The sequence below is a fragment of the Ammospiza nelsoni genome, chromosome Z (assembly GCF_027579445.1).
Source record: "Ammospiza nelsoni isolate bAmmNel1 chromosome Z, bAmmNel1.pri, whole genome shotgun sequence".
Classification (NCBI taxonomy): domain Eukaryota; kingdom Metazoa; phylum Chordata; class Aves; order Passeriformes; family Passerellidae; genus Ammospiza; species Ammospiza nelsoni.
In genome coordinates, this window is record NC_080669.1 from 41,810,478 (window position 1) to 41,838,235 (window position 27,758).

At 36.7% G+C, this 27,758-nt stretch overlaps 1 protein-coding gene across 3 annotated transcripts in view; it reads right to left on the bottom strand.

The window, feature by feature from the left end:
- Positions 1-27,758, bottom strand: part of UHRF2 (ubiquitin like with PHD and ring finger domains 2) — an 82,137-nt gene that overhangs the window by 44,126 nt on the left and 10,253 nt on the right. For 2 of the 3 annotated variants that reach the window (XM_059492886.1, XM_059492885.1), the window contains exons 2-4: positions 23,986-24,228; positions 17,778-18,040; positions 7,295-7,513 (exon numbers count right to left, since the gene is read on the bottom strand). In XM_059492886.1, the coding sequence (XP_059348869.1) occupies positions 7,295-7,513; positions 17,778-18,040; positions 23,986-24,228 (725 nt within the window). Of the gene's footprint in view, positions 1-7,294; positions 7,514-17,777; positions 18,041-22,611; positions 22,716-23,985; positions 24,229-27,758 lie in introns of those variants that run through there. The other variant, XM_059492887.1, reaches the window with a different exon arrangement.

Genomic DNA, 27,758 nt, shown 5'->3' on the forward strand with positions numbered 1-27,758 from the left:
CAAAGACTGAAATAAGGCTGACTAGCCCTCTTTTAAAACAGATGCAGGATTTGCCTTTCTGCAGTTGTCAGGGACAAAAGTCAAAGTGATATTATTAAAAGTAAAATGTTTGTTAACATAAGCTGTGCATTTAACCAGGTTTTGATGCACAGGAAATCACCCTTTTCCTTGGGATGATTTGCCCTCCAAAGTCTTATCCTTTTCACCAGCAGGACTAAAAGGATCTTAAATAATTTGACTTACTCTTTGGCTCTCTCTGAAAGGCAGACTTGGTTTGCCAATAAAATCCTTGAATTTTAAAAAACAGTATTTCACAGTCCAAAAGACTTAACACGAATTACAAATATCCAGTTTACTTTCCCTCCATTTTAGGAAACCAACCTGAAACAATCAGTTTCCCCATACTGCTACTTAAGATCAGCCAATATGCAGGGAACTGACACAAAGGACAAATCAGTTACTTGTTATGCTCTCTTTTTAAGAAAAGGAAGTATGCAGATCAAATATATGTTCCATATCAGAAAATAATTAGGGACAAGCAAATCTTAAAACAGTAATCCTTCAAATCCTTTCTATTCTTGGGAGCCTCCTGAAGATTTGTCCTCTTCGACGTAGAACAATTAAGCATGCAGGTAAAGAGTGTGAAGGAATAGCTATGGTCTGTGTAGAACATGTCCATCACAACTAGTGAGTGTTTGTAAAATAGAAATTTCTGTCCAAAGGCAAAGGAAAAAGAAATAAGAAAAGGATATCTATAAGTCAGCCAAATACTTCTTAAAATGTACACTTTCATAGAATCATAGAATGGCTGGGTTGAAAGGGACCCTAAAGATCATCTAGTTCCAATCCCTGGCAAGGGACACTTTCCACTAGGCCAGACTCCTTAGAACTCCACCCAACCTGGCCTTGAACACTAACAGGGATGGGGTATCCACATCTGCCCTGGGCAACCTGTTCCTATGCCTCACCACCCTCATACTAGAAAATTTCTTCCCAATATCTACTCTAAAACAAATATTTCAATTTGAAGGCATTGCCCCTTGTTCTGTCACTACATGCTGTTGTAAAAAGTCTCTATGGCTTTTTTGAAGGCTCTCTTCCGGTACTGGAAGGTTGTAATTAGGTCACACTGAGGCCTTCTCTTCTCCAGGTAGAACAAATCCCCTTCTCCCAGCCTTTCCTAATAGAAGAGGTATTCCATTCCCCTCAACTATCTTGGCCTCTTCTGGACTTGCTTCAATTGGTCCATGTCCTTTCCATCCCCTGCCAGGAACCTGGATGCAGGAACTCTGGTCTCTGCAGAGCAGAGGGGCAGAATTCCCTCCCTGCCCTGCTGCCCACCCTGCTCTGGATGCAGCCCAGGACACGTGTGGCTCTCTGGGCTGGCAGTGCCCATGGCTGGGGCATGTCCAGCCTCCCATCTATCAGCACCCCAAGTCCTTTTCAGCAAGGCTGAGGCCCATGAGTTCATCCCTAGCCTGTATCAACACCACGAGTTTAATGCCACAGTTGCTGAATCAAGGTACTGTATCTCGTAAAGATCTTGCAAAGAGGACAAATCCTACACTGAATGGTTACAGGATTCACTCTACACATGATCTCTTAATGAGTAATTCTCTGTCAGATAATGTTATTCTGTTTCACATTTGACAGAAACAATACAGGCTGAATAACAACATTTCTGTAGAACCCAGGATGTCCCAATATCTCCTGGGATATTTGTCCTGTACACCTGAATCATTCACAAAAGACACGTCACACTACTCAGAAGTCTCATTAATAATATTCTGTCCTTCGGTCCATTGAATCTTTTAATTCTTGACTTTTCGTCAAAACTGAAACCACAACTGAAGGAAGGTTAAAAATCTAATCTGGAATTTAGAAGTGAACAGTTTAATATACAGTAAACTTCATTTCCAAGTTCAAATAGAGAATTACACTCACACACCACTTCAGCTAACATGATTTCTTTTGTCCAACGAGGTAATTAAGTAGTATGCAAAGCATTCTGGGTGTCAAGAGTCATTCCTGTTATGAGTTGTGAGATTATTCCCTAAGGCTATGTATCACAAAAAGAGCAATCTCTAGCCATAGACTCTAGTAAAAGCAGTACAAAGAAATGCTTAAAAAGTTCTAGGCATCACCTCTACAGATTCATCATCAAAAATCCCAGCAGGCTTCTTGGCCACTCAGAATCTATCTTGATTTGAAACAGTCTTGTTGATTCAAGAGGTGTTCTCTTAAGAGGAAAGTGAGAGATATAAATTCACCTTTTTACTAGTTTTGTTGCCTAGAAGAAATATGACACTTTTACATCTGTGCAAAAAAACGGTAGGTAAGGTCTTCAGCAATTAGAATTCTTATTACTAGGATACCTGCTGATACAGCATGAAAGTTATTTGAGCAAATGGGTCCAAGTAAATACTGTTATTATTTCACACAGCATCAAAACAATGTCATTGCACATCAACCAGCAATAGTCAAAGACAATACAATAAAATAAATGAACAAGGATGTTACTTTGGGTAGAAAATAATGCAAGCATTAGTAACATATAAACCACATCAATGAAAATTCCAGACCTAAAGAAGAAGCACTGTGAGAACTGTACTATTGGGCATCTACCAAATCATGACGACAACTCTGACATGATGATTATCACAATATATACTGAAAGTGATAGGAAGTATGGTACTGTTATTTTCCAAAGTGTCAAAACAAGATATAACTACCAATAACTTTCTTTTTAACTAGATAGAAATTGACAGAGGCACAGGAATTCTTGAAATTATAAACAAAAAAACCCTGTGCACAGCTTCTTTCACTCATTATTACAGAATACCTGACTATTTGGTAAAGCATTTAATTTCTGTGTCTTTGCAAAGCTGTAAAAACAAATATATGTATGATTTTTTTAAAAATCAGAAGTTAAATATAAATGGAAAATCTTGTCCAAAAGAAGGGAGAAGTTCAAAATAAAATCTGTACAGGTATCAGGTAGCATAAAGATAATTTTAAAATATCATATTGCATTGTGAGAATAAAACATGCTAGATAAGAATAAAAGGAGTAGTAGGATGATAAATATGAATGCATACCATGAAAAGAAAGAGGAAGACAAACAGCAGATCTGGCACGTTACAAGAAAAATACAACAAAAATATTTAAAAATTAAGAGAAAGTAATCTGCAAAAAAATTCCTTTTTGGGAGCAAGGATGTTCATACAAAACCCTGCAGAACTAAAGATGACAAATATGAACATGAAAATTTAAGACCATTCTATTACATTCCTTTACAGCTGCATAGGTGAAGACATGAAATTCATTAAACATTCACTCACCTAAAGAAGAAAATTACGTTCACTCTGTATAATTTATATCTACATTCTTACACACCTCCAAAGGCTTAAGCAAAAAAAAGAGTCTTGGTATTGACAGAGTCCTTGCTTGTCCTCAGACTTTCAAGTGTTTACTGAGGAAAACTAAGATCTAATTTGGTCTCTATCTTCAATTCTAGGAAGGAGTGAATGCAGAGCATCATTTGATCTACTTTGGTTTGATTTGCTATGGTGAATTTAAACACATCCACTGGCTCCAAGGCTAAATTCTGAACAGTTAGCCTCAAAGACAACATGTCATATTATTCTGGACTACAAACAAGTGTTGTCATTAGGAAATAAAACACTCTCCCCAAAGGGAAAAACAGAGGATATTTAAAAACAGAGATGGAACACCTTGCCAGTTAAAATAAATTCAGAGGAACCACAGATACTCCAAAATAAGAAACTCACATTCAGAGATCCTGAACTGCAAGCATGCACACAGAGTCATGAGAAACCTTAAGCCCTATTCCATGCCCAAAGCACTGCTATTTCCCTAACATTTGCATCTGAGACAAAGAAAATCCTGTTCTATATGTTTTAGACATCCTAAAATTACAAATTTCAGCTGCAATGTGAATACTATAAAAATGAAAATTAATAAATAAGTGGTCAGTTATTCTGTATAATGATGTTTGCCTCCCCTATTCAGTCTCTCATCCTCTATTTGGTAAAATTCGCTATTTCATATATATTTTCCAAAAGACGAGCTAATGATGACAGACTGCACAGGAATTTTCCTTTTGGTTAAGACTAAGATATGAGTAACAGTAACACCAAACAAATACACATGTCAAAAGGTGCACCTAAAAAACGTATTCATCATATGTTTTACTAGCTTCATAGCATGACCAAAACCAGAATATTTTTGTTATTTCCTATGATTATATCAACAGCTTCAGGAAATCTTTGTCAAAAATAGCAAGATCAATAAATTAAACCTTCAAATATGGCATACAAAATTGTTTTATACAAAGCCTCATTGATGTAACACCACAAAGGAAAAAATTCCAAGCAATTATTATATCTGATGCAACCCTAAGACCCTTAGAGTCTCCCCCGTGCCTCCATTTACTGCCTGCTAAGGTTGCTCTTAACTAGTACACAAAAAACTAGTCATTAGCATACAATCAAATAATCATTAACAGATAATCATAAAAAATTCAAAATAAATTTCACCTTTATTTGAGACAAATAGTTAATGCTAACATAATGTTAAGAACTCATAATCACATATTAATATTATAGACTAGAAATATATTAATTTTATTAGATTAAAATAACAACAACTGCATTATAATTCAAAACTAAATTAATATATTTTATATTATTTATATATTCATTAACAATGAAACACTGAGGTTATTTTTTAATTTGCAAATCGACTTGCCTGAAATTCAAAGTAATTACTTTTGCATGCTCCTTACACAAATTTATGTACAGTAGGAGGCTTGCCTTGTTCATTTACTACTAATTGAGAGGAATGAGTTGGGTTGTACAGGTGATACAGAATTATTCTTTGATAAATTTAAGAAATGTCAGGGCTTGGTTAACTTTCTGCAACAAGTTGATTATGCATATACAATCTATCAACATTTATAGGAAACCAGAGTTCTTAATTAGGAAGAATATTCTCTGAAATATGATTCCATCTGAAAAATGGACTTAAATTCATCACTTTAGAATAGGTATTTGTCTACTGTGTTGTTTTCCTCCCAGCTCCTTTCAGAAGATATAAGTGTAAGTATCAGGGGGAACCCTATTGTACTAGCCACAGTACTGACAGTATTTGAATTTAGCATCTTCTAGTCTGAAACATAACTATCAGTTTATTTAGATATAGAAAAGACTACCCTATAGAGTTCCAAGCAGAATTTTTTACTAGCCACCAGGTGCTTCCTTTTGCTAATACAAAACTGTCATAGGTTGGAAATATGGGGGGGGTATTCTATTCCTATCTGTTAGAGGTGGGGCAGTTATCTTCTGTTAATTGGGCAGCTTTCTTTATCTCTTCCACAACCAATCCTCCCTCAGGGAGAAATCTTCTGTTAATGGGCCATTTAGTGTCACTGCATGACTGATAAAACTGCATCATCCCATTGGGAGATGCTCTGCCCAGGGGAAAGAGCCAAGCATTCCTACCTGGATATAATCTGAGATTTGGAACATCACAGGCAGCTTTTTCCCAGAGGTGGATTTCCAGAGGTGTACCGCTGTCTTCTCCACTGGATTCCCAGAGGAAGACCAGGCCCATGGACACCACCACTGGACCTTCAGAGGAAAACCGCCTCCTTCTAGAGGATCACTGCTCCAACAGAACCACACCTGTCACTGCAGGAGGACTGCAGCCACCATTTTATCAGATTGCTACCGACATCCTGACCTGAGTGTCAGGTTCTATTCTTACTCTGTGAGTAGTTTTTTTTTGTTTGTACTATTACATTTGCATTTTTAGTCTTCCTAGTAAAGAACTGTTATTCCTAGTCCCATATCTTTGCCTGAGAGCCTTTTCATTTCAAAATTATAGCAATTCAGAGGGAGGGGGTTTACATTTTCCATTTCAGGGGAGGTTCCTGCCTTCCTTAGCAGACATCTGTCTTGTCAAATCAAGACAAAAACATATTTTGATCATCCTATTTTAAACAGATGGGGAAAACTCTGAAAGAATCCATGTAGGCAGTTTTAAATAATGTTATCAACAGACATTTGAACTTGATGTAAACTGTACTCTGGGCAGTTCTATTTTTAGAAGGCCATCCCTGACTCACCAAATGCCACTAGCACTAAATGCACTACAATGAAAATCTGCATCTCACCATTGATCCTGTCCTCCCTTTCTTAATCTCTTCTCTCTTTCAAGTTAAGAATTCCAAATATTTTCTCTTTTTTTCTAGGTTTGTATTTCAAGTCTGGGTTTTTTTTGCTTTGCCTACAAAACAAGTCCATGTGCCTGCTCTACTTAATAAAAGATAACTATAATGCACTGAGAGTGTCTAGGAAACTACTATAATTCTAAAATTAAAACCTATCCCCAAAACAGACTTTCATTTACTTGCATGCTTTACTGAGCCAATGTCTTTGCTATTCCCCAGTACTAGATAAGATTGCACTTTTACACAAAATATTGAATTAGACCAGATTCACAGCAACTTCTGTGTGTCTCTCCCATGTCTCACACTAAGAGAGATACAGCATCCTCTTTTCTTGTAAAGAAAACTACAAGGTATGCTAGTAGTCCAATTCATTCTCAGGAAAACATTCCCAGAACAATGGTAACATTCATGAGTAAATGTGGGATGTGCCAACATTAAATCATCCACTGGTCATCTGTTCCATCCCTAAGAAGGCAAAACCACAACTTACTGACATTAATATCTTATGGATATCTGCAGAAAACACTACTCCTAAAGCACTGTACAGAAGTTTTAAAATGAAATAGTAAAACAAAGCAAAGATATTCAGGTGATCTCAGTCACAATGAAAACTTAACAACAGCTCCACACTTTACTTATCAGAGGTTATAATACTAAATAAATATTTTATTCTTTAAAAATTTATTTAGCCAGTTTACAGACTTGTTCAAACTGTCAGAGATGACCCATACTCAGTGAGACCTAGGGGTTCCCAATTATCTAAAAAATTATTGGAACATGCTTTAACCAATCTGAATCCCACATAATACATAAAAACCTTTATGGTTGCCTCTGGCAATCTCCTGAAAAATAAAAATTCTGACTTACAGTTAAGTCTGCACCTTGTAAAAACCATGCACTGTAATTCTGTAATTCACACAGCTGTGGAATCAAAGTACAACATTAAAATTAATCTAGTGGTGACTAGCAGATAAAAAAACTAAACCAAATACATTTCATATGATATGTAGAGATTTTCTGAGTTGGTCAAGTAAATCTTACCCCAGCAGAATTTTAGCATGAACCTCTTTGTTCGTCCTTGAGATTTCTCTCAAAGAGGTAATTTCTGCATCAAACCAAAATCCTCTTTCTTCTGGTGTCTCAACATTGTAGTTAACCATCACCACATCACCCACTTTTAGCTCACTCCACTTCAGAATGGTTCTTGCTCGGGGTCGAAGATTAACTGTGTCCATTTCTATTATGCCATTTTCTGGGTACCTTGAAAAGCAAAACCAACAACACCAATGATTATGACTATGGCAACAGTAAAAAGAAAGTCACAGACAACTTTATTCAGAAGTAAAAGTTTTTAAATGTTCTTTGGGCACAGAAGAAACATAAAATCCAACTTATTATCCTTTTAAAAATATGGCTTTCCTCTAAATAAAAACTAAGAATTTGTTTCATCTCAGATGGGAAAAATAGCTTCCATGAGTTTTTAAAAAAAATCAGTAAATGTATATGCACTTCTCAATAATTTAGTGTTATTTGACAGCACTCCAACTAAAATCCCAATGCAGGAAGGAAATTTGAGATGCTTTTTAAATTTGAGATGCTTTTCATTTTAACTACAGTTAGTAGTTTTCATTACAACTTTTCATGAAAACTACAGTTTTCCTATATTCTTCTGAATAAGGCAACTATTACTTGATACTAGAGCCTGTATTTGCACGTGTGCTGGAAAAATAGCAGAATATAGACAGGATCAAAATACTAATTGCAAAAAAAAAAAAAAAAGCTAGCCTGTAACAAAAAGTTAAAAGACGCTAAAGTGAAGTTACTTTTTCATACCGTGTGTAGGCAGATAATCTCCCACCACTTAGCTAGTACTACATGAGTTCATGGAACAAATTTAACAGGGAAAATGAAATTAGTCTATTGCAAATAAACAGGTGCTATTAAAATTATCCCTTCTTAACAAACAATGCTGAGGATGATGTATGTGAAATTATATTTTCATCATGAAATTACTGGTACTTTAACAAGAGTGCTCACAATTAAATTAATACACCTTTATCAAACCACATTGTTAAATATTAATGGCAACATCCTACTCTTACTAATAAAAGTCTGGCTCTACCACTTTACAACATGCTTCCCCCTATAGTAAACAAGAATATTTCAAAGTCTTGGGAAAATTGCACTATGCAACTTACTAGTAGTAAGCTGTACTAGTCGTAAGTGGTTCTAAAACAACTATCATTAAGAGCATGAGAATGACAGAGTATAGCCTGAAATCAGGATGTCTACTCCTGAACAGTTGACTGAAAGCCCACCAGTGAAACTGGACACATTTTAAACTAGTTCATTTTGCTTGTTTTATGCCTTCTAGTGAAACTAACACACCAGTTTGCTACTACTGATAGTTTTGTTTAATGAAGCATGAATGGCAAGATTTTAAGAGTGGGTGTACCTTCCAATAAACTAATGGCTAAGTAAAAGAACATATCTCTAACGAATTAAAAAATTAAATACAAAGCCTGTTTTTACACCAACATTTTTATAACCCTAATTATAAAATTCCTCACAACAGAAGTTACATCATACAAAGACTGTGATCAAGTCATTATCAAAACAATAGTTCCATACAATGTAACTCTCCACATTTCCTAAATTTTTTTCCCCATATTGTTTCCAAATTCAGCACATACTGAAAAGCTAACATTTGAGGTTTTGCCTTTATGCCATCCAACTTTCACCAAAAGAATTACCATATTGTTCTACCATATTAATTATTAATATTTTAACTGTTATATCCACAAAAACCATGATTGATTCACCTACACATAGTAAGAAAAGAGCAAAAAACAGCTATAAAGATCGTGCCTACTTTATTGAATGCCTAAATAACATCACATTATTGTACAACAGGCTACTGAAATCTTAAGACAGCTATGTTTGACCTACTATCAGTTCCAAAAGTTTTACAGTAAACCCTTCCTAAAGGTTGAGAAGACAGCAAGTAGAACATAGCAAATATTCAGTTTACTTGAACTCTGAAACCAAAATATTGCCTAAACATCAGGAAACAAGAGGAGATAGATCAAAACCAGACACCATTTATGTATACAGTGAAATAATCAAATAAGAAATACATATGGAATCAAAAATATAACAAATAAACATTTTAGAAGTTCCTATGTCACTATTACAAAAAAATTAAAATATTTGACTTACAAGAGTTGACATTCATAAAAACTTAATCTTGATCTGAAAAATCTATTCTCTTCTGAAAGTAAAATGTCTTCAGCTTCTGTTTTTCCTGGGCGAGCTTTGGACAAGGGTTTTTCCCTAAATTAAGATTCCTGTTGTCTTTCTCACCACTATAGAACTCAGAACAGATCCTTCCTATTGTACTGATGTGGAATTTCAAAGACTGTCATAATTAACAATGTCTCCACCTTTGTTCTTGGAAGTAATTCATGAGAAAACCCAAGCAAAAATATTGCCTGTCAGTTATCAAAAGACACTCCCCTCCAATCCCCTTTTATAAACAGAAACTGTTTTCCAAAGGAAGAAAAGGAAGGCTGACTCTAATCAGCGGGTCAAAACACAAAGTAACAAACTTTAGAAAAAAACAGATGTCTTTTGCCACATTTTACTTTTCTTTTGCAAAGGGTTACAGATATTGAATGTTTTTACTGCATAAGGAGAAATGTTTTCATGGTTCCTGATGAATGCTACTAGCTATTTAACCCTTCATATTGGTCCACAACTGATACCACAGGCAAAACAGCAAAAGCAGTACTTGCCACAAGTTTTTGAGTTAGGCTAAAAATTGCAGAGGTAAACTCTGTATGTTAAGCTCAGTACCACTATTCATTATTATACTGATAAATAAAGAGTACTTTCACCATAAACTTCTGCCCTCAAATGTGTCTAATGCCACAATTTATTTAAATAACAAAAAAATGATGGTCACATTAGAAAATGCTACTATCTCACATTCATTTTCCTAAAGTTTAACATGCCATTTGTAAAAATCACATTAATTTAAAATCTAATCTCTTAAATATGGAGGAATAATATTTAGCATACATCACAAGATATGGATGTAGATAAACCAAAATATAAAGAGAATAAATATGGTATTGTGACCTCAAGAATTAATTCTTGCCCATTCCAGGAAGTTTTAATAAATGACTACTGTGAGACATGAACATATGCTGAAAGTGTTTTCTCATTTATTGAGTTACTTTTAAAATCCTAAGATCACACTCAAGAGAAAACAAAAATTGTCACAGCAATGTTTTAATTAGCCTAGTATAAATTTGTACAGTTGAAATGAAGATTATATGGCGAAATTAAACCTTTAAATTTAAAACAGCTGTGGACAGTTTCTTGGTTTTCCATCTTTTTAGGACATTTGGCAACTAATACTGAAAAAAGGAGCTATAGCAGCAAGCATAATCCTAAGAATTTAATGAATATCTCCCATAGGATGTCTCTATTTACCTCTAATTTAATTCTTCCCTGTAGCATTTCCAACACTAGCATAGCAAGGACTTCTTGAGATTTCCTATCTTTGTAGACAGTCTCCATAGCAAAGAATTATTCATCAAGCAAAAATTCCAGTATTTCTTAGTTATGGCCAGATGGTTGGCCGTGGTTCCTAAAGTGCTACAATGCTAGGACACATAGTAGTTCCATGTCAGAATAAACCCAAGCCTGCTCAGTTTACTGAGACCCTGCAACATACCCTCTAACACTTTTCCCAGCTGTTACTAGAACAACTAGAACTGGAAAAATAAAAACAAAAGTAAAGTCTTCCCCAACCACTCTCCACACCAGTACAGTGAGGAATGATAGTACAGATGCACAATTTTAAAAATTATTTTCCAATACTAATAAAATGGAAGTATCATCTATTTTCTCAATCATAAAATTCAGAAATGAGTCATCCCAACCCCGGAATGAAGGGATAGAAGGGCAAAAACAAAAAAAAGGAACAAAAAGGAATGAACTCATGGAAGAGGTAAATCTGACTAAGAAGGTAGGACTGGTTAAAAACTAGGTTGCTACCACCCCACTCCCTTCTAACCTGAGGAAATAATCAGCCCAGTTTTGCTGTACTGTTTGAGAAAGCCAACACAGTGTTACAAAAAGCACTACACTGTAAGCCACAATTATTAATGGGAAAAAAAAATCACTGGGGTAGTCAAGCTGTGCACTTCCAAAAAAACAGTAGGTCTGATAATTTGTTATTACAAGAAAAACAAGTAATATATTTCAAAAGACAGACTTGAAGGGATACTGAATATCAATAAAGATAAAAATCAGTCTCATGGAACATAAACAAGATTTTGATAATGTACTTAACAACTAATAATTACAGAACTAAGCAGCTTAAACACTGAGAAACTGTATCAATAGCCTGAGGAGAACCATCTTAGTTTCCCAATTACTTAAATTCTGAGTTTCAAAAAATGTAACTTCTAGTCTTACACAACTGCGCTGTATGGACAACATGGATACTCTGAAAGAAGACAGCCTGAAACAAGAGTATCAAAACAGAAGTTCAGAAGTGTAAGAAATACACAGAACATTCAATTTTTAATACAATAATTTTGTATTACAAGTTTAAGTAAGATGAATATCATGAAAAACAGGTTTACTACCCTGGATAGCAGACAAGTCATGCATTTTTTCAAAAAACTTTCCTCAGAAATGCAAGGAGAATACTTAAAGCTACTTCAAGATAAATTAACATGTGGTAACATTCAATCTTATTCTCACTGTTAACACAATTTTTTAAACCAAGAATCAGTTTTAAACAAAAAAAAAAAAAAACTTTGTTATTATTTTAGTTGTTCTCTCAAACACCTGCTAGGACAGCAAAACTTCCGTCCCTTTGCCCAAATCATTTCTAAAGAGCCATAAGAAACACCTAGACTGTCTCCTCAAACTTTTTCCTATTCAGTTTGCACAAGGTGCCTACCATGTAAGAAATCAGAGTCTTACAGTAAATGCCTGTTGCCAAAACCTGGACTACAATACAAATACTCAGACATTATAAAACACAGAACAAGCAGTCAGAAACCCATTGCAAATGGGACAAATAACCTTACAAGGAACCAACTTCTGGAAATGAAGAGCAGCGGTGTGTAGCTACTCCCATAAAATACTTTCAAGTATGAATGATTCTGGTGGCATGCTTTCTAGTGAGGATATATAGAAAAAAAGACATCTGGCATATCAGCTCTTTGATTACTTTAAGATTGTCTAATAAGCTATATGAGGTAAAAATTTTGAATGAGTAAACAAACTAATCACTGATACTAGGAAGTGGAAAACAAAACTACATTGCTAGGAGAGTTGCTCCAAGTAGTCACTCAGACTACTTATAAATATAATTATATATATTTTGTGACTGACATAAGGTCAGAAAGAACATGTGGTACTCTTAAGAACAGATTGTCTTAACATTCTACTTAGCAGACAATACAGCTTTCATTCCTCTTTCTCTTCTGAAATTCTAAACTCTCCAACATAAACAAAAGCATGTAAGTGCTATAAAAAAAAACTACAGTCTATAGCTCCCATAACTTTGTCATGTTTCTAGTCATTAACTTCATGTCCTTCCCTTTCCTCACTTCAGTGTCTCAGACTAGAGTCAGGAATCTCATAACATGTATCCTCCTCATTTGCATTCTTTTCTGTGTCAAATGTATATAAAGAAAAAAGTCAGATAACTAAACATTTACAAGGGTTAATTGAGAAACACATAGCATGCAAAGGAATGTATTTTGACATTTCTTCACAGAAGACAAAACAGAGCAGATTGCTGCAGAAAGCAGCTACCTCTCAAAGAAGCAGGGAACCTTTCCTATATGAGGCCCCACTGGATATAGGATTAATTTCTTTGACTGATGAATGAAAAACCCAGTAACATTCACCTAGTAAACCTAGTTTTTAGATATATTAGGAAACAAGAGCACTTCATTGTACAGTCACATAACTACAAAATTCAATGCAACTTCACTATCAGACGTACACAGCTGGAAAGCAAAGTATAAGAAAGAAGTAGAGGCTACTCCATCTGAGAATGGCCCATAATGTCTTTTGGTGTCCAAAAATCAATTTATCAGTAGTGTGATCTAAGTGAATTCTCAGATTAAATCCCAGCCTACTACCTGTATGTGAAAATTTCATATTAAAAACATTCAGAAAATGGACCCAACTAAGCAAGTCTAATCTTCAAACCATTCCTTAAGAAAATAATAGCAAGCTTAATACTACTATTCTCTTGACAATCTCTTCATCTGTGAATTGCACTCAAGTAGAAAGTGGGTTTTTTTGACCAGGAGAACTCTTCTCCTCATTGCCCTCAGTATAGTCTGTGCTCTCCAGCTATAAGACTGTGTCTTGTATATTGCTTTAACAGCCACACAGGATGACTACACTTTTTTGACCTCTGTGGCAACACAGTGAAATCCTAATTTTCTTAATATGTGCGTGTGTGTACATCTTTCAAATCTGAGGGCATTACTCCACAGCTTATATTAAGCATGAAGTAAAGAGAAGCAATTAGTTCCCTAGAAGAAATAACTGCAGCATACTTTATATGGCATATGACGCAGATATTACCTCATGGTTTACAATAAAATTCTCTGATTGTTATAAAACCTGAGGGGAATATCATCAGCCAGAACAATGGCCTTGTAAGAAGTTACCTACACTTGAGTCATACTTAATTTGTACTTGCATGTAAGTTGGCATACTGAAATTTCTCATGTGCAGAAACATCCAGCCTCCCTGTGGCTTCTGCTGAGGGCCTTCTTAAATGGAAAGACTTTATTACAAATGACTGAAACAAGAAAAGAAAGGACAAGACATTACTTGATTGCAATCCAAATACTTAGGGTAAACCCTAAGTCTTCCTGCTGCTTTGGGGAGCTAATGATCAAGAAGCCAATACTTGCAGAATGAGAACTTTCTCCCTGAAACTAAGTACACGATAACCAGTGCTACACCAGTAACAACTATGAAACACAATAAGGTAAGAGGAATGGGCAAATGCTGATATAACACAGCATTGTAGGCACGTCCTTATGGTGCTACTCTGCTACTGAAATGTCCTGTTTCTGATTTGGAAGTGATTCTTAAGCAAGCTTAAGAATGTGGTGATCACCTACAGTTATCTCAGTTAATTTTAGGACCTTAGCATGTGCTGGCTTCCTCACAAGTCCTTTTAAATCAGCATTCAGCTTTTTTATGTTCAAGACAGGTTAATTTCTTCTGTATTTAAAGTCAGTTGCTGGGAGCAGAAGAAAGAAATGTATGATAGTTTTGTACAAACCCAGATAGCACATCCTTGACTTCAAAGCGTTTAATGGCTCCTTGTGATACCCACAAATGCAAACGTGAAATGGAAATACAGGGAATAAAGTCTAAGGGGAGGAAGAAACATTGACAAAAACAGGAACACACCTTCAAACTGCTGACATCAGGGAAAAACCTGCATTCAGAAATTGAAAGCAGAAGATGGACTGCCATGCAGAAGTTATATAGCCAGAAAGGGATGTCAAGAAATCTGATACTGCCTGAAGGTCAGCATTGGTAATAAAACTGGTATTTTGGTGTCTTGCTCACTGGTGAAATTAGGGCTCTCAAACAAGTATAAATCTTTGAACTGGAGTCAAAATTCTTGATAAGTGCAATTTGAAACCGAGTTCTTTTCCTCCCAATGGCCCAAGGTTTTCTCTCTGCAGAAATAAGTGGACCTTATAACTATTGCAGCAATTTAGTTAAATACTAGACACATAGCTGGGGTGGGGCATGGTGGTGGAAGTGGTGGGAGAAATCTACTACAAAAACAACTCACCAGTGCTGTTATCTACAAAATCACTGAGGAATGTGTAGTACCTCCTATCTGCAGCAGTCACAGCTGGAAGGAAAGCTCTGTTTAATCAGAAGGTGGTTACCCCTTTGAGATTACTATAATTAATTCTTGCCCAGAAAGGGCAATTTCTCTTAACTATACTCTTTGCAAAAAGAGCTCTCATATTTTTTTCCTTTCACATTCACTCTAACTACACTACTTAAACAAGAAACAGAAAGAGGAACAAATGAACACTGAAACCCTCTGAGGAGGAACAATTTTATGAAATCTAAAACTGCATATTAAAGCATCTAGGTTTTGTACAGGACTTATGTAAGTCCAGCAGCACCCGGTGCTAAAGCCAGCTTTCTCACTTAAGAAAAGGACAAGTCCTGCTTCACCCCTTAAGAAACACCGCTATAGGAGAATGTACTGGTCTAGGGGGTAGAGTAGACCAATTCAATGCATTACAGGTGACCTGACCTATCCCTGTAATCCTATCAACTGTAAACTTTGTGGTGATTGGTTTTTTTTCAAATTGGAAAAGCATCAGTTATGATTTGAGAAGTTGTGCATTTGTGCCCATCTCTGACATATAGTTCTTCCAATGTATTAGAGTAATTTTGATGGCTTTACTGGCACCAGGTTTATGTCTTTAATTTGTAAGTAATTTTTACTCTGTATTTTTACTCTATCTATAAAGGAGAGTGTGTCATGTTTGTGTCATGTAAGAACACCTGTTGTAGGAAAGATGGAGCTAAAACTATGTCACCCATGAGAGCCACCATCTATCAGAGATAAAAAAGACAAAAGCTTCTCCAAAACAGCACCACAAGGACAGACTAGAAAATGCCAAGTACATCTGGCAGCAAAATGCTTAATCCAAACCTGAAAAACAAAACGGCCACACACAGTAACTGTGTCGGGCACAGTACTCACAGTAAGATATGACACATGAAGAACAGGAGTGAAGAGATAAATTAATATGTTTCTGTAGCAGAGAACAGCTGTGTGTCAAAGCACACCATGATCTTCCTACTTATCCACATCAAGCAAAGAGGTGGCAGAATAAAAGTGTTGTCTACAGACATCAGACGTAAACACTAATGTATGAAAACAAAGTGGTAGAAGTACAAATGTAGTTACAATAGGAATGCGCATGTTGGGTAATGCTAAAAGAAAAAAAGTGAGCCCCCAAAAGAATTGTATCAGGAACATCTATCAAGAACTTTCACTCATAAATTTACAAGTTGTACCTTCCAATAATGTTTCTTTCCGAAAGCTCTAACTTTTATCATAAGACTTATCAGTTTAACTGTGACCATCTTGCCACATTATGCTTCTGTGCTTTACCTAATTTTGTTGACTAAGTGTATAGAGCTGCTACACATAAGCACCTTGTAGGAGTAAAAAGACTGTCTTCACTTGCTGAAAGGGAAGTACACATAAATAGAGGTCAATCTCTTAGTTTAGTAAGACTGTACCAAAGAAAAATCAGAACTGTTGTGAAACTTTTTCTACTTCTGTAATTCCAACTCATAAAAAAAATAATACATCTGAAAAAAAAAATCACCATAATTTCACAGCAATAGTTACAAACACTTTCTCAGAAATGTACGCCAATTACTAATTTACAGATATCCACAGTAATGTAAAATCAGATAATATTAAAGACAAGTCTTTGAAATCACACCACCAAGGACAGTAATTGCACAGAAAAATATTTTTTGTTTTGATCATAATAGTTGACTACTAAGAATTTTCAAATTTTTAATTCTCTAACATTTTAAGTAAAATGCTTAGAGTCGCAGATATGGAATCTGAACATAGCAGTCCAAAAAGTGCATTAAATTGTATCTATTATGTACAAGAAACAAAAAGTCCTCTCTGTAATTCAGATGCAGTAATGTACTAAAACTTGTAGAGTAGAAATAGTTACTGTAAAAAAGTGTTGAGGAAATCTACATTTAGTCAATATTTAATACACTCTGCATCCTTCTACCTCAACCTTATATTTCACAGACTACAGTATTTTTACTAATCTCAGTATCAAAAATTTAAAATACTCAAGGGACACAAAAAACCCTAAACTAACTTGAAAGAACTCTACCCTTAATGCCCTCTTCCTCCAGTTCAGGATTAGTTTCAAGCCCTCAGTTCTCAATAACAAATCTCTACTACAAGCGCAGATCCAAAATTTTGTGCACAATTACTCTATTTGGAATAAAATAAATCCAAATTAAGTAACACAAATTTGCTTCAATGGGAGCTCTCCTTCAGCTCTATTTAGAGGAATTCCATATACACCAGAAATATTTTTTTTTTAAATTTTTTAAAAACCTTACTTGAAAAAACCAACTGTAAAAATTTGGTTATATAGTTCTTTTTCTTATGTAGAAAGGATGCATATTCTTATATAGAAAGATATTCTTATAAGGAGAGGATACTAATACTTCACAAATATTTAGGCATGAAAGACATCATTGCTGCCAATGGATTTGCTATATCCAACTGAAAAGCGTTATAAATTTTTTTACTTTTTCTTTTCTTGGTTGCAATATTGAACTTGCTTTCTTTGATTCCAAGCTTCTTCAAGAAATTCTCGGTTTATACAAAAAAAATAACATGTGATGTCCTCAAAATAGTATCGGGAGCACTTACTCATCGTACTTGATATGATAAATAGCTTCTTCATCAGTGTCCATACAGTCTGAATAAGATGTGGAAGGTGTACTGTCCAAACTATTTGCATTTTCTCTAGAATGATCTTGATTTAAGTTTCCATTAGTCCTTTTGTAAGTGCTACCACTCTTCCCTTGAGGTTTACCATTCTTATGTCCCTTTGTTGCTCGGGTAACATTTTCTATATGAGCTTCAAACCAGGCTCCAATGTTGATATCACGGGCATCCACCAATTCATTTATCTAAAAGGAAAATTCAATAATGAGTTTATGCTCATTTTATAAAACACCAATTATTAAGACAAAAATTAATCTGACAACTTACTGTGCTACTGCTTAACTTTGTTATCAGTAAAACAATCAACGATAATAACTACTTGCAAGTTCAAGTAATATGCAGTCATAAATACTTTTATTTGCACTTCTAGTATTTTATTGTTCTTCCTTCATTAAAATCTAGTATAAATATAAATTATATGTCATTTTAAAAAGCAATACTAACTTTTTTTTCCCTTCAAATCCAAAAATTTTCCTGATCTCTTCCACTGTCCTTTTCTCTTGTTTCACTCACTGTTCTTTATGGCTATGATAAGCACACACAGTATTAAAATACTAGCTCAAAACCAAAGAGTTTACAGACCTTCCTGAGCCTCCAACCTGGAATTATTATTTAGCTTCTACCGTTCTGTCCTGCAAGATTTTTTTAATCATTAAAGACTCAAGGACAGATACAAAAAAAAATCTAACTAGATGTCATGGTTTGAGAGGAAGTAAGTTTTCTGGGATATGCTGGGTTCACACCAATAGGTGCTCAGATTTGAATATTGGCACCTGGTGTGACCACTGGGGACATTGGATACACCTCTGAGAACACAGGGGTTAAAAGCAGAGCACTCCCAGGGGAAGCTCTCTTGGATTCCGGTGAGGAGAGAGTTTGGATCTCTCCCTGGTCCAGCTGCTGCTGCTGGGCAGCCATGCGGCCTGGTGAGGTAGGCCAGGCCTTGGACAGACATGGGAGGTGAAGAGGCCCCGGCATGGAAGGGTGGAAGAAGCACCAGGAAGCATCGGGCAGCCCCCCAGAGAGAGAGAGAGGGGTACAGCCTGTGCCTGCTACCTTGGAACTTGATAACATGTGCTGGCAGCACAGCCAAGAAGGAGCCAGAGGGTGTGCAGCGAGAAGGTGTCGGCCGCTGTGGGAGTTTTGGGCAGGCAGAGCCCGAGATTTTAACCCTTTTTTGGACAATGAAAACTTTGCAGAACATTAACCTTTCCTAGAAGAGAGATAGAGATGAAATGGAAGAAGGAAATGTGCAAGTGTGAAGGTCTGGGAAGTGAAAGATGGCGGAAGAGTAGAGAAGAATCTTAGGTGGGAAGAGATGATGGAGTGGCCTTAGCTGGACTTTTCTTGTTATAGCCATGGACAGAACCATGTTTCCTGTGACACAGAGACTGCATCCAGGAGGAGGCAATGGTTCAGAGCCAAGAGGGTTCAGTGTTGAGACCCCTCGGCCCCAGGGGGTGAAATTTGGGGGGGACAGGTGTCCCAAAGGTGAGACTGTGCTCTTTTTGGAACGGGACAAAGCATCCTTAAAAGGACAACCCTAGAAGCAGCTCTGTTCCATGCACAATGGTGAGAGTACTGGGCATGGAAGGAAGAGGTCACGATGGCAGATGTTCTCCAGGCGGTGCCACGAGTGACATGGAAGCACACGAGGTTTCAACGGTGTTTCGTGGGGAAGCCTATGGCACAAGATGGACTCCTCCTCTTGATGAATTGAAAATTGATTATCTAAAGGATGGTGATGGACTGAGAGTTGAAATCTGGGGGATGGATTTATTGGAATTTGGTGGGGGGAGGAGGAAATGTTTTGGAAGGTTTCCATTTTCCCTGTGTGTTTCTTTTTACTTAGAGTTGTAGTTTACTTAATAAAGTTTTCTTTTCTTTATTTCTAAGTGGAGGCCTGCTTTGCTCATTCCTGGTCACATCTCAGCAGACACTAGGGAGAATGCATTTTCATGGGGGCACTGGTATAGTGTCAAACTATGACACTAGATTGCCACCAGAGTCAGCCAGAATGTTATGACTGTAAGAAATGGAACTCATCTCCAGAGCTTCTCCCTTCTGTACCCACAGTATTACTACTGGTATTAAGCAAACGAACCATTTTACTGTTCTAAATCTTGTTGCATTTTCTCAAGTCTTCAGATAATAAACGGATGTTCCCTGAATAATACCGAGAACGCTGAAATAAACTATTTTAAAAACACTTCAACAGCACATCACCTATAAAAAAATTATTACAACAGAATTACTGCAGATTAAACATCTTTAATCATCAATATGAGACACATGCAGATATGCATATACATAATACACATATGGTTTAAGCTACAGTCTTTGTCAGGTACCAACATTGTGCCATTCAGATACTTACTCTCACACACTCCAAAGGCTAATTTCTAAGATATTATAATAATAATCTTATTGTATTTTCACAAGAGCAAAATTCAACAAGTTTTAATATTTAGAGTAAAGCAATCCTTCAGTATCTGAAAGCACAACTGACAGCAATTTGAGCTAACAAGTTTATTCCATTAAAGGAATTCCTGGTTTACTCTTGCCATTCCTCTTCTTCAGATAACTTCCCAAACCTTATGTTTTGTTCTTCCGCATATGTAAAATACCAACATGTATTTTTATTTTTATTTTCTTAGAATTTCCAGTATTCAAAGTACAGCTTATTACCAGGACGACAATTTCAGCCACATGACAAACAAATAGGAGAAGGAGAGCTGTATTTTAAATCTATCAATCTCTTTTAAATAGATTTTAAATATGATTGATTTTAAATATGAACAGTGAATTCTGACACTTCTAAAAGGAACCTTCATGTAGGCATCCCTATGTAATCTTACATGTTTGAACTAGCTGCAGCTCAGTGGTGCTTTACTTCCTCTTCTCCAAAATACAGCTGAATGAGATACTACCTATTAAGGATTCTCCATCTGCTGCTACTTCATGCAACCAGTTATGCAAGTGCCAAAGAAGCCATGGTAGCCAAGTTAAAATCCATCATATCCAGATCCAGAACAACAAAAACTAGTAATAAAACAATACATCAATGTAAACTCCCTTAATTCCTTTAAAATACATGCATAAGTAATACATGTGAATAATTACACAACATACTTCCCACGCTTGCAAAGAGTAAGAGCAAATAATTATTACCACAGACTCCTGAGGAGCATAATACAATAATTTTGTGCAAGTGGAGTTTGGTGTAAGAACTGTTTTATTAGTAGCTATTTGTGAACAGTATTAAACAAACACTGATTTTAATTACAGATTCCATTTGTGTGGGGTTTTTTTCCAAGCTAGTGTTCTTGGCTAAAATGTCAGTGTTTTTTGAAAGAAAAATTGACCAGAAATAGAATCAGAAAATGAAACGCATATGCTTCTGAAAGAGCTTTGTTTTTTCTAACATCATTCCTGCACACCCAAGTCACTATTACTATAATTGCTCTCTTGCAACTCATCCTGTTATTCCTCTTTTTGGCCATTGTTTAGCCAAGGTAATGTTGTTCAGTAACATCAGGTCCATCTTGGGATGGTCTCCCAGTTCTTAGACCAGATACCACTAACAGTTCTTAGTAACAAGGAACAAGAGTTGCACATAAATCCATCCACTGCTAGTCCTTTAGAGCCCACAGAACTGTATCAGATGTCAGGTACAATTGGACTATAAAACAAGCTACAATATTCTTATTTATATAATACACGATGACCACACAGAGAAACTCTGTTTAAATCAGTATTTTAACCATCTAACAATAATTTATTATTAACTTTTAGTTCCAATACCAGCTCTACCATTATTTTTTTAATAGTTTTTTGAATTGCAGGTTTCATACCAACTAACTTTCCTTCTGCTAGCTGAAATCAGAAGGAGAGAGCAGAGCACAGAGGTTTGGAATATGCACAGCATAGAGTAAGTAATAGGTATCTTGCTAAGTCTAGCTCTGGATGAAGATCCAGCAAGACACAGGACTTTGCGCAGACAGAGTAAGTTAAAACATTTCTTCAAGTAACTAAACTACTCCTTATTGTTTGACAATGAAATGCAAAAATCATGAAATATATCCACCTATTTAGCCACCTAATGTACCTCAGTTCATTAGGCTCTAGGCCTTTTCTACTGACTTGCATTAAGTAAGTTTGCAACCTTTGAACTACAATACTGGGTAAAAAAACATTCTTCAAAGTCTTCAAATACTGTAATTAGAAATTTGTATCCATTCATACTGTTATCTATAAATAACAAACAGTGAAATTACTATACCCTTAATTTTCTCTAGATATACTGAAAACACATTGTTGACTGAAAAAGTAATACTTCACAAGTAATGAAGGAGAAAGTGTTAGCACTCTGGAATGAGACATCACAAAAATTTCAGCTGACTTGACAAAACAGGTTTCCTTGAGTATGCTTGCTGATATGACCATTTTCTATTTTCTGATTTAATCCTGAAAAAGCAACTAAGAGACTACTTGATATTTAACACATTGAAATGTAATATCCTTGAAAAATAAACATTTTAGTACTCTTTTCCTCAGATCAGTCTTTCTCATATTACCTTTTACACTCCTTGATTAATTGTAAAGCTTAAGAGCTGAAGAACTGGAGCTCTTCCCATTGTAATAAATAGATATAAAAGAAAAAGGAAGCACACAAGTTTGAGTCTCCATATTTAAGCTACTGATCTTGTGACTTCCTGATTTCTCAGAGAACAAACAGAAGTCTAACTGAAATTACCTTGCATATGTGTGGCAGCCTCTGTTGCATTAAGGCTACAGAAATTTGGCAGAGAATGAACCCCCTGGGGTTCCAGCTGGACTTCAGAGATCAAGAGGGCTGGGTGCCACTGGGCTTGATTCCTGATTAATTCAGCACTATGTCTGGTTGTGTTCAGTATCCAGATTCATCAATAGTGCAGCTCATTGAAGTACCAGGTGGCGGGTTCAGGATCGCCAGTGAGCACTGCACTAACCACAGAGTGTTAATATGTGTCATGACAGAAGGTAACAGTAACAGAGATCTCCTAGCACTATAAACACCTATATGTTAATACTCATGCATACTAATAAATGTTTATATATATTTTATATATATATATATATACATATATATATATATATATATATTCAGCTATAATAATAAATATTCCCAAGCATAAATAAGTATTCATATGTGTGTGAATAAATACTCCTAGGTCTGCTCCAATGCAACTGAGAGGTACAAAGCCCACCTAAATGTGCCCCTTCAGGGAAGGAGGAGAGACATTGTCAGCCTATATCAAGCAAGCAAGCAGAGGTGTTTTCCCCCTCTGTCTTTTGTCTCAAAAATACCCCTTCTATATTATAATTTTTGGTCCTACCCAAAAGGAACAACTTCATGTTGCAGGTGGGGTTGTGGTGACTGTGGTCTTACACAGACATGTTCATTTTTCATCTGCATTCCTAGGTGTGTGAAAATTACTATGCAAATTAGACTTAATGAAGATCTTAATAACTTTTGGTGAGATTTTACAATTGATACAAAAGGTAAAATAAACACTTTAGTCCATCTGCTGAGGTGGCAGTAAAAGCTCTCTGACCTCTCTGCCTAATAGTCTTTGTGCATATCCTTATTTCCATAAAGAAAACAGACTTTTAGCAAGGCTTGTCATACATGGTGTAGGAGGAGTGAGACAAACGCCTGGTGCAGCTGTTCCTCTGTACCTCACTGGAACAACACAGGGCCATGAGCCCTCTGCTCCATCCTTAGACTTTGCTTGAGCCGTGTGCAAGGTCAGCCAGAGAGTGGCCCAGCTCATGTTTTTCTCAGCCAGATTTGTTAACTCTTCAAAGACTCAAGGCAACACTGTAGCAAGCTGCATTTACGGCAACCTCAACTTCCTTTTCCTTCTCTGTAATTGTGGACATTTTCTAGCAAAATAATTACTGTTATGGCTATGACTTATCTAAGAGAAACACTCAAAGAGGAGGTGACAGCTATCATTCCTTACAGATAGATATACATAGATATATTAATATACACACATTCTACTAAATTTTCAATAAGCTAGCAATCTGGAAACTGCACCTTTTCTGTTTAAATTAAACCCGCAGGAGTGAAGTTTGTACATACCTTGTACAATCCAATGCCAGGATCAATGAGAAACGAGCGAGACGATGTAGATGGCTGACTCGGTGATCCACTGTTTGTTTTTTTGACTTTGTTCTTGCAGCTGGAAGCAGCACAGGGATTGACTTCTCCATCCTGATCTGTCACAGATGCAGTGGTAGGAGCTTCAGAATCAGAACGTATCAAAAGCTGAACTATGTCATTTAGTCCAACATTGTAGTCAAATAAAGTGTGTCCATCTTCAAGCTGTCAAAAGAAACGTGTACTTTTGTAAAACTCTACCTTAAGGTACCTAAGTAGTTTTTAAATCTTCTTTTTATAGACAATAATTGTGCATACCAGAAGAGGGAAGCCATATCTTACTGATAAATAAAAACCTACGCCTTGAGTATATGCAAACACGAGCTCCTCAAGCTAACTTGCAACCATAATTTCATTGATTAAAAATCACTGGAAGACTTAAAACTAGGAACAGAAATCTCTACAAAATCATGTCACCTACCTACAATTAAGCTGAGAAACACAAAAAAATTACAAATTAGGAAATACAAGAAGCAGTACTGCTGCTTTGCTCAGTTAAATACCATTAATGACCTAGGGCATCTTTGAAGCAGAGATTTGATTCACCTGAAAGTATAATGTATTGCTTTGAGACAGCAAAATTAGTATCAGCTACACTTTACTTCACACTGCAGTGGGAGAAAAACATGCATGACTGAAAAACATGCACTAAAAAACTGACATGTTTCCAAACTATTCTAACAAAAAAAGTTATCTACCCCTTTTTTTAAGAACAGGTGTTATTTTCAACACAAATTGATATTTCATAATTTTTTTCAAAAAGAACAGGTTTCATCAGCTTGTGGGCAGTATCCATACAAACAAGAAGAAGGAACAGGAAAGAAAACAAAGGAGCACCTCTCTAGTTCCTCACTAATAGTTTTCTCTAACATTCAAAGGATCTCAGGATAGACAAAACTGGAATCTATATTTCTTTCTCCATCCCCTCTGCTTTTTCAAAACAACTCTAAATGGCAGGGGACTGTTATGAACAGAAGCTGACAGTCAATCAATGAACCAGTTCTTGTTCCATGAGCTTAAAATCTTGCAAAAAAGTTAACTTTCCTTACTGCTGATAATTACTGTACTCACAGCTGGGACCTGTAAACAGGAGTATTCATTTGAGTTGAAGCTGACACAGCTGTCTGGTCAACAGGTACAAGAAAGAATCTCACTCAGCTGCCCATTTTCAAACCAGTTCAACACACAGCACACAAAACCATACTGAAGATTTTCATGCTGTGGAATACAAGTCTTAAAGCAGAAATCTCCAGTAGCTGTGATTGTTCAGGAGACTACCAACACCACCTCATATGCCTGGGCCTTCTTCATACTGAGAGGTGAGGTGCTTAACTAACCTTTTCCATCCCACCATGTCATAACTGCCTACACTTTTGACAACTCTTTCACAAAGGGCATAGAAGTGTTCTTGCAGTCCTACTACACTCCAGGATTTGTGGGCTGTTAATACCACAAGTATTTTCACTGTTAATAAGTTTAAAGCATTATTCTTATATTCAAAGTACAAAGAAACCCAAAACAAAGACAAAATGACATTGCAAAACTGCACTGGAGGGGATATCCACCTTGTTACAGCTTCTGATCACTTCTCCAGGCCACATTTAAGATTAACCCTTCCCAAGTGATTTTTCTTGGTTGCAAAATGGTTAAAAAGTTCAGCAGTACATCTGCAAAAGAGACCAGTTCTGAAATAAGTAATAAATTGGTTGTTATTGGAGACACATAACTGCTCCATTTTTCTGTTCCAACTGGATTGCACAAACTGTGGCAGAGATTACAGTGTAGTTCCTAGAATCCTGTATATAAGGAAGGAATAAGGAAATCTTCCGAAAGCTAATGCACTGGAGAAAAAATGGTAACTTTGCTCCTGCTAGACCAAAAGTATGTAAGCAGCATGCAGATGAGAGTTTTGCTCCTCTGCCTTTGTTCCTGCTCTCTAAGGACAGGTCCTGTGCAGGCTGACAGAAAAATATTTTGGGGTACGGCAGTTTAAAATTTAAAGTTAATTCAGTAAAGATGTAAATCTGAACAACCTGAATTATCTACAATAGCTAGGTAAGTGTCTTGTGTCTAGTCTTCACAATCTATTCTTCAGTCATGATTGCAGATTAAGTTATAGAACTAATCCACAAGTAAGTCCTGCCTATTAGCATGAAAGGTAAAAGAAACCCCAACTTCAAAAAAATGAGGGGGAAAAAAGGAATCTGTCCAGGAATCTGTCCAGGAATGGTTATATTTAACATACACAGGAACAAAGACTTAACAAGGCCAGGCCTTAAGTAACAAGCTGCCTTCTCTAACAGCAGGCACACACACATCAGCATACCCAAACTACCTATTCCTGCACAACAGTAAGACAAGTCTCCTCTTTGTAGGCATTCAAAACCCACCTGGAAATGTTCCTACTGACCTGTTCGAAGTTGCCCTGCCTTGGTGGGTGTGGGTTGCACTAAATGACCTCCAGAGGTCCTTTCCAACCCTAAATCATCTGTTATTTGGTCTAGTCAGCTTTGATGAACATGAACTAAATGATCAGCCAAACAAACTGATGACTGCAAAGTCGTCTAATTTACAGAATAAATGCATAAAATTTAGACAACTAAATGGTTGAGGAAGTGGTTGGATTGTGGCATCCAGAGGGTAGTGGTCAATGGTTTAAAGTCCAAATCTTATTAATTAATCTTCATTAATGACACAGACAATGGAATTGAGTGCACTCTCAGCAAGTTTGCAGATGACACCAAGCTGAGTGGTGCTGTTAACACACTTGAAGGATGGGATATCCAGAGGGACCTGGACAGGCTGGAGAAGTGTGTCCATGGGAATCTCATGAGGCTTAATAAGATCAAGTGTAAGGTGCTGCATCTGGGTCAGAGCAATCCCCTGGTACCAGCACAGGCTGGGAATGAACAGATTCCAGCAGCCCTGCTGAGAAGGAATTGGGGGTGCTGGTGGGTGAGAGGCTGGACATACCCCAGCCATGGGCACTGCCAGCCCAGAGAGCCACACGTGTCCTGGGCTGCATCCAGAGCAGGGTGAGCAGCAGGGCAGGGAGGGGATTCTGCCCCTCTGCTCTGCTGAGACCCCACCTGCACCACAGCATTCCCAGCACAGAAAGGACATGGAACTGTTGGAGTGAGTCCAGAGGAGGCCAAAAGCACGACTGAAGGGACAGAGATGGAGCATCTCTCCTACAAGGAAACTGAGATTTTTTTCAGCCTGGAAAAGAGAAGGCTTAAGGGTCACCTAATTGCAAACTTCCAGTTCCCAAATGGAGCCTACAAGATGGAGAGGAATCTTTAATAAGGGCATGCAGTAAAATAACAAGAGGCAATCACTTCAAACCTGAAAGAGAACTGGTTCAGACTAGATATTAGAAGAAATTCTTTACAGAAGGTGGTAAGACACTGAAACAGGTTGCCTGGAGAATCTGTGGATGCCTCATTCCTTACAGTGTTCAGGGAGAGATTGGACGGGGCCCTAAGTAATCTGGTCTGTGAAAGGTGTCCCTACCCACAGCAGTGCATTTGGAACAAGATGAGCTTTACAGTCCGTTCGAACCCAAACCATTCTGATTCTATGATCTGCCAAAGTGATTGTGGCTTGTTTTTTCCCCTCTGTTTTTATCACTTATACTCTCTGCTGCAGGAATATTTTATGACACCAGATTTTTCTGTGACTAGTGAGGTCACACT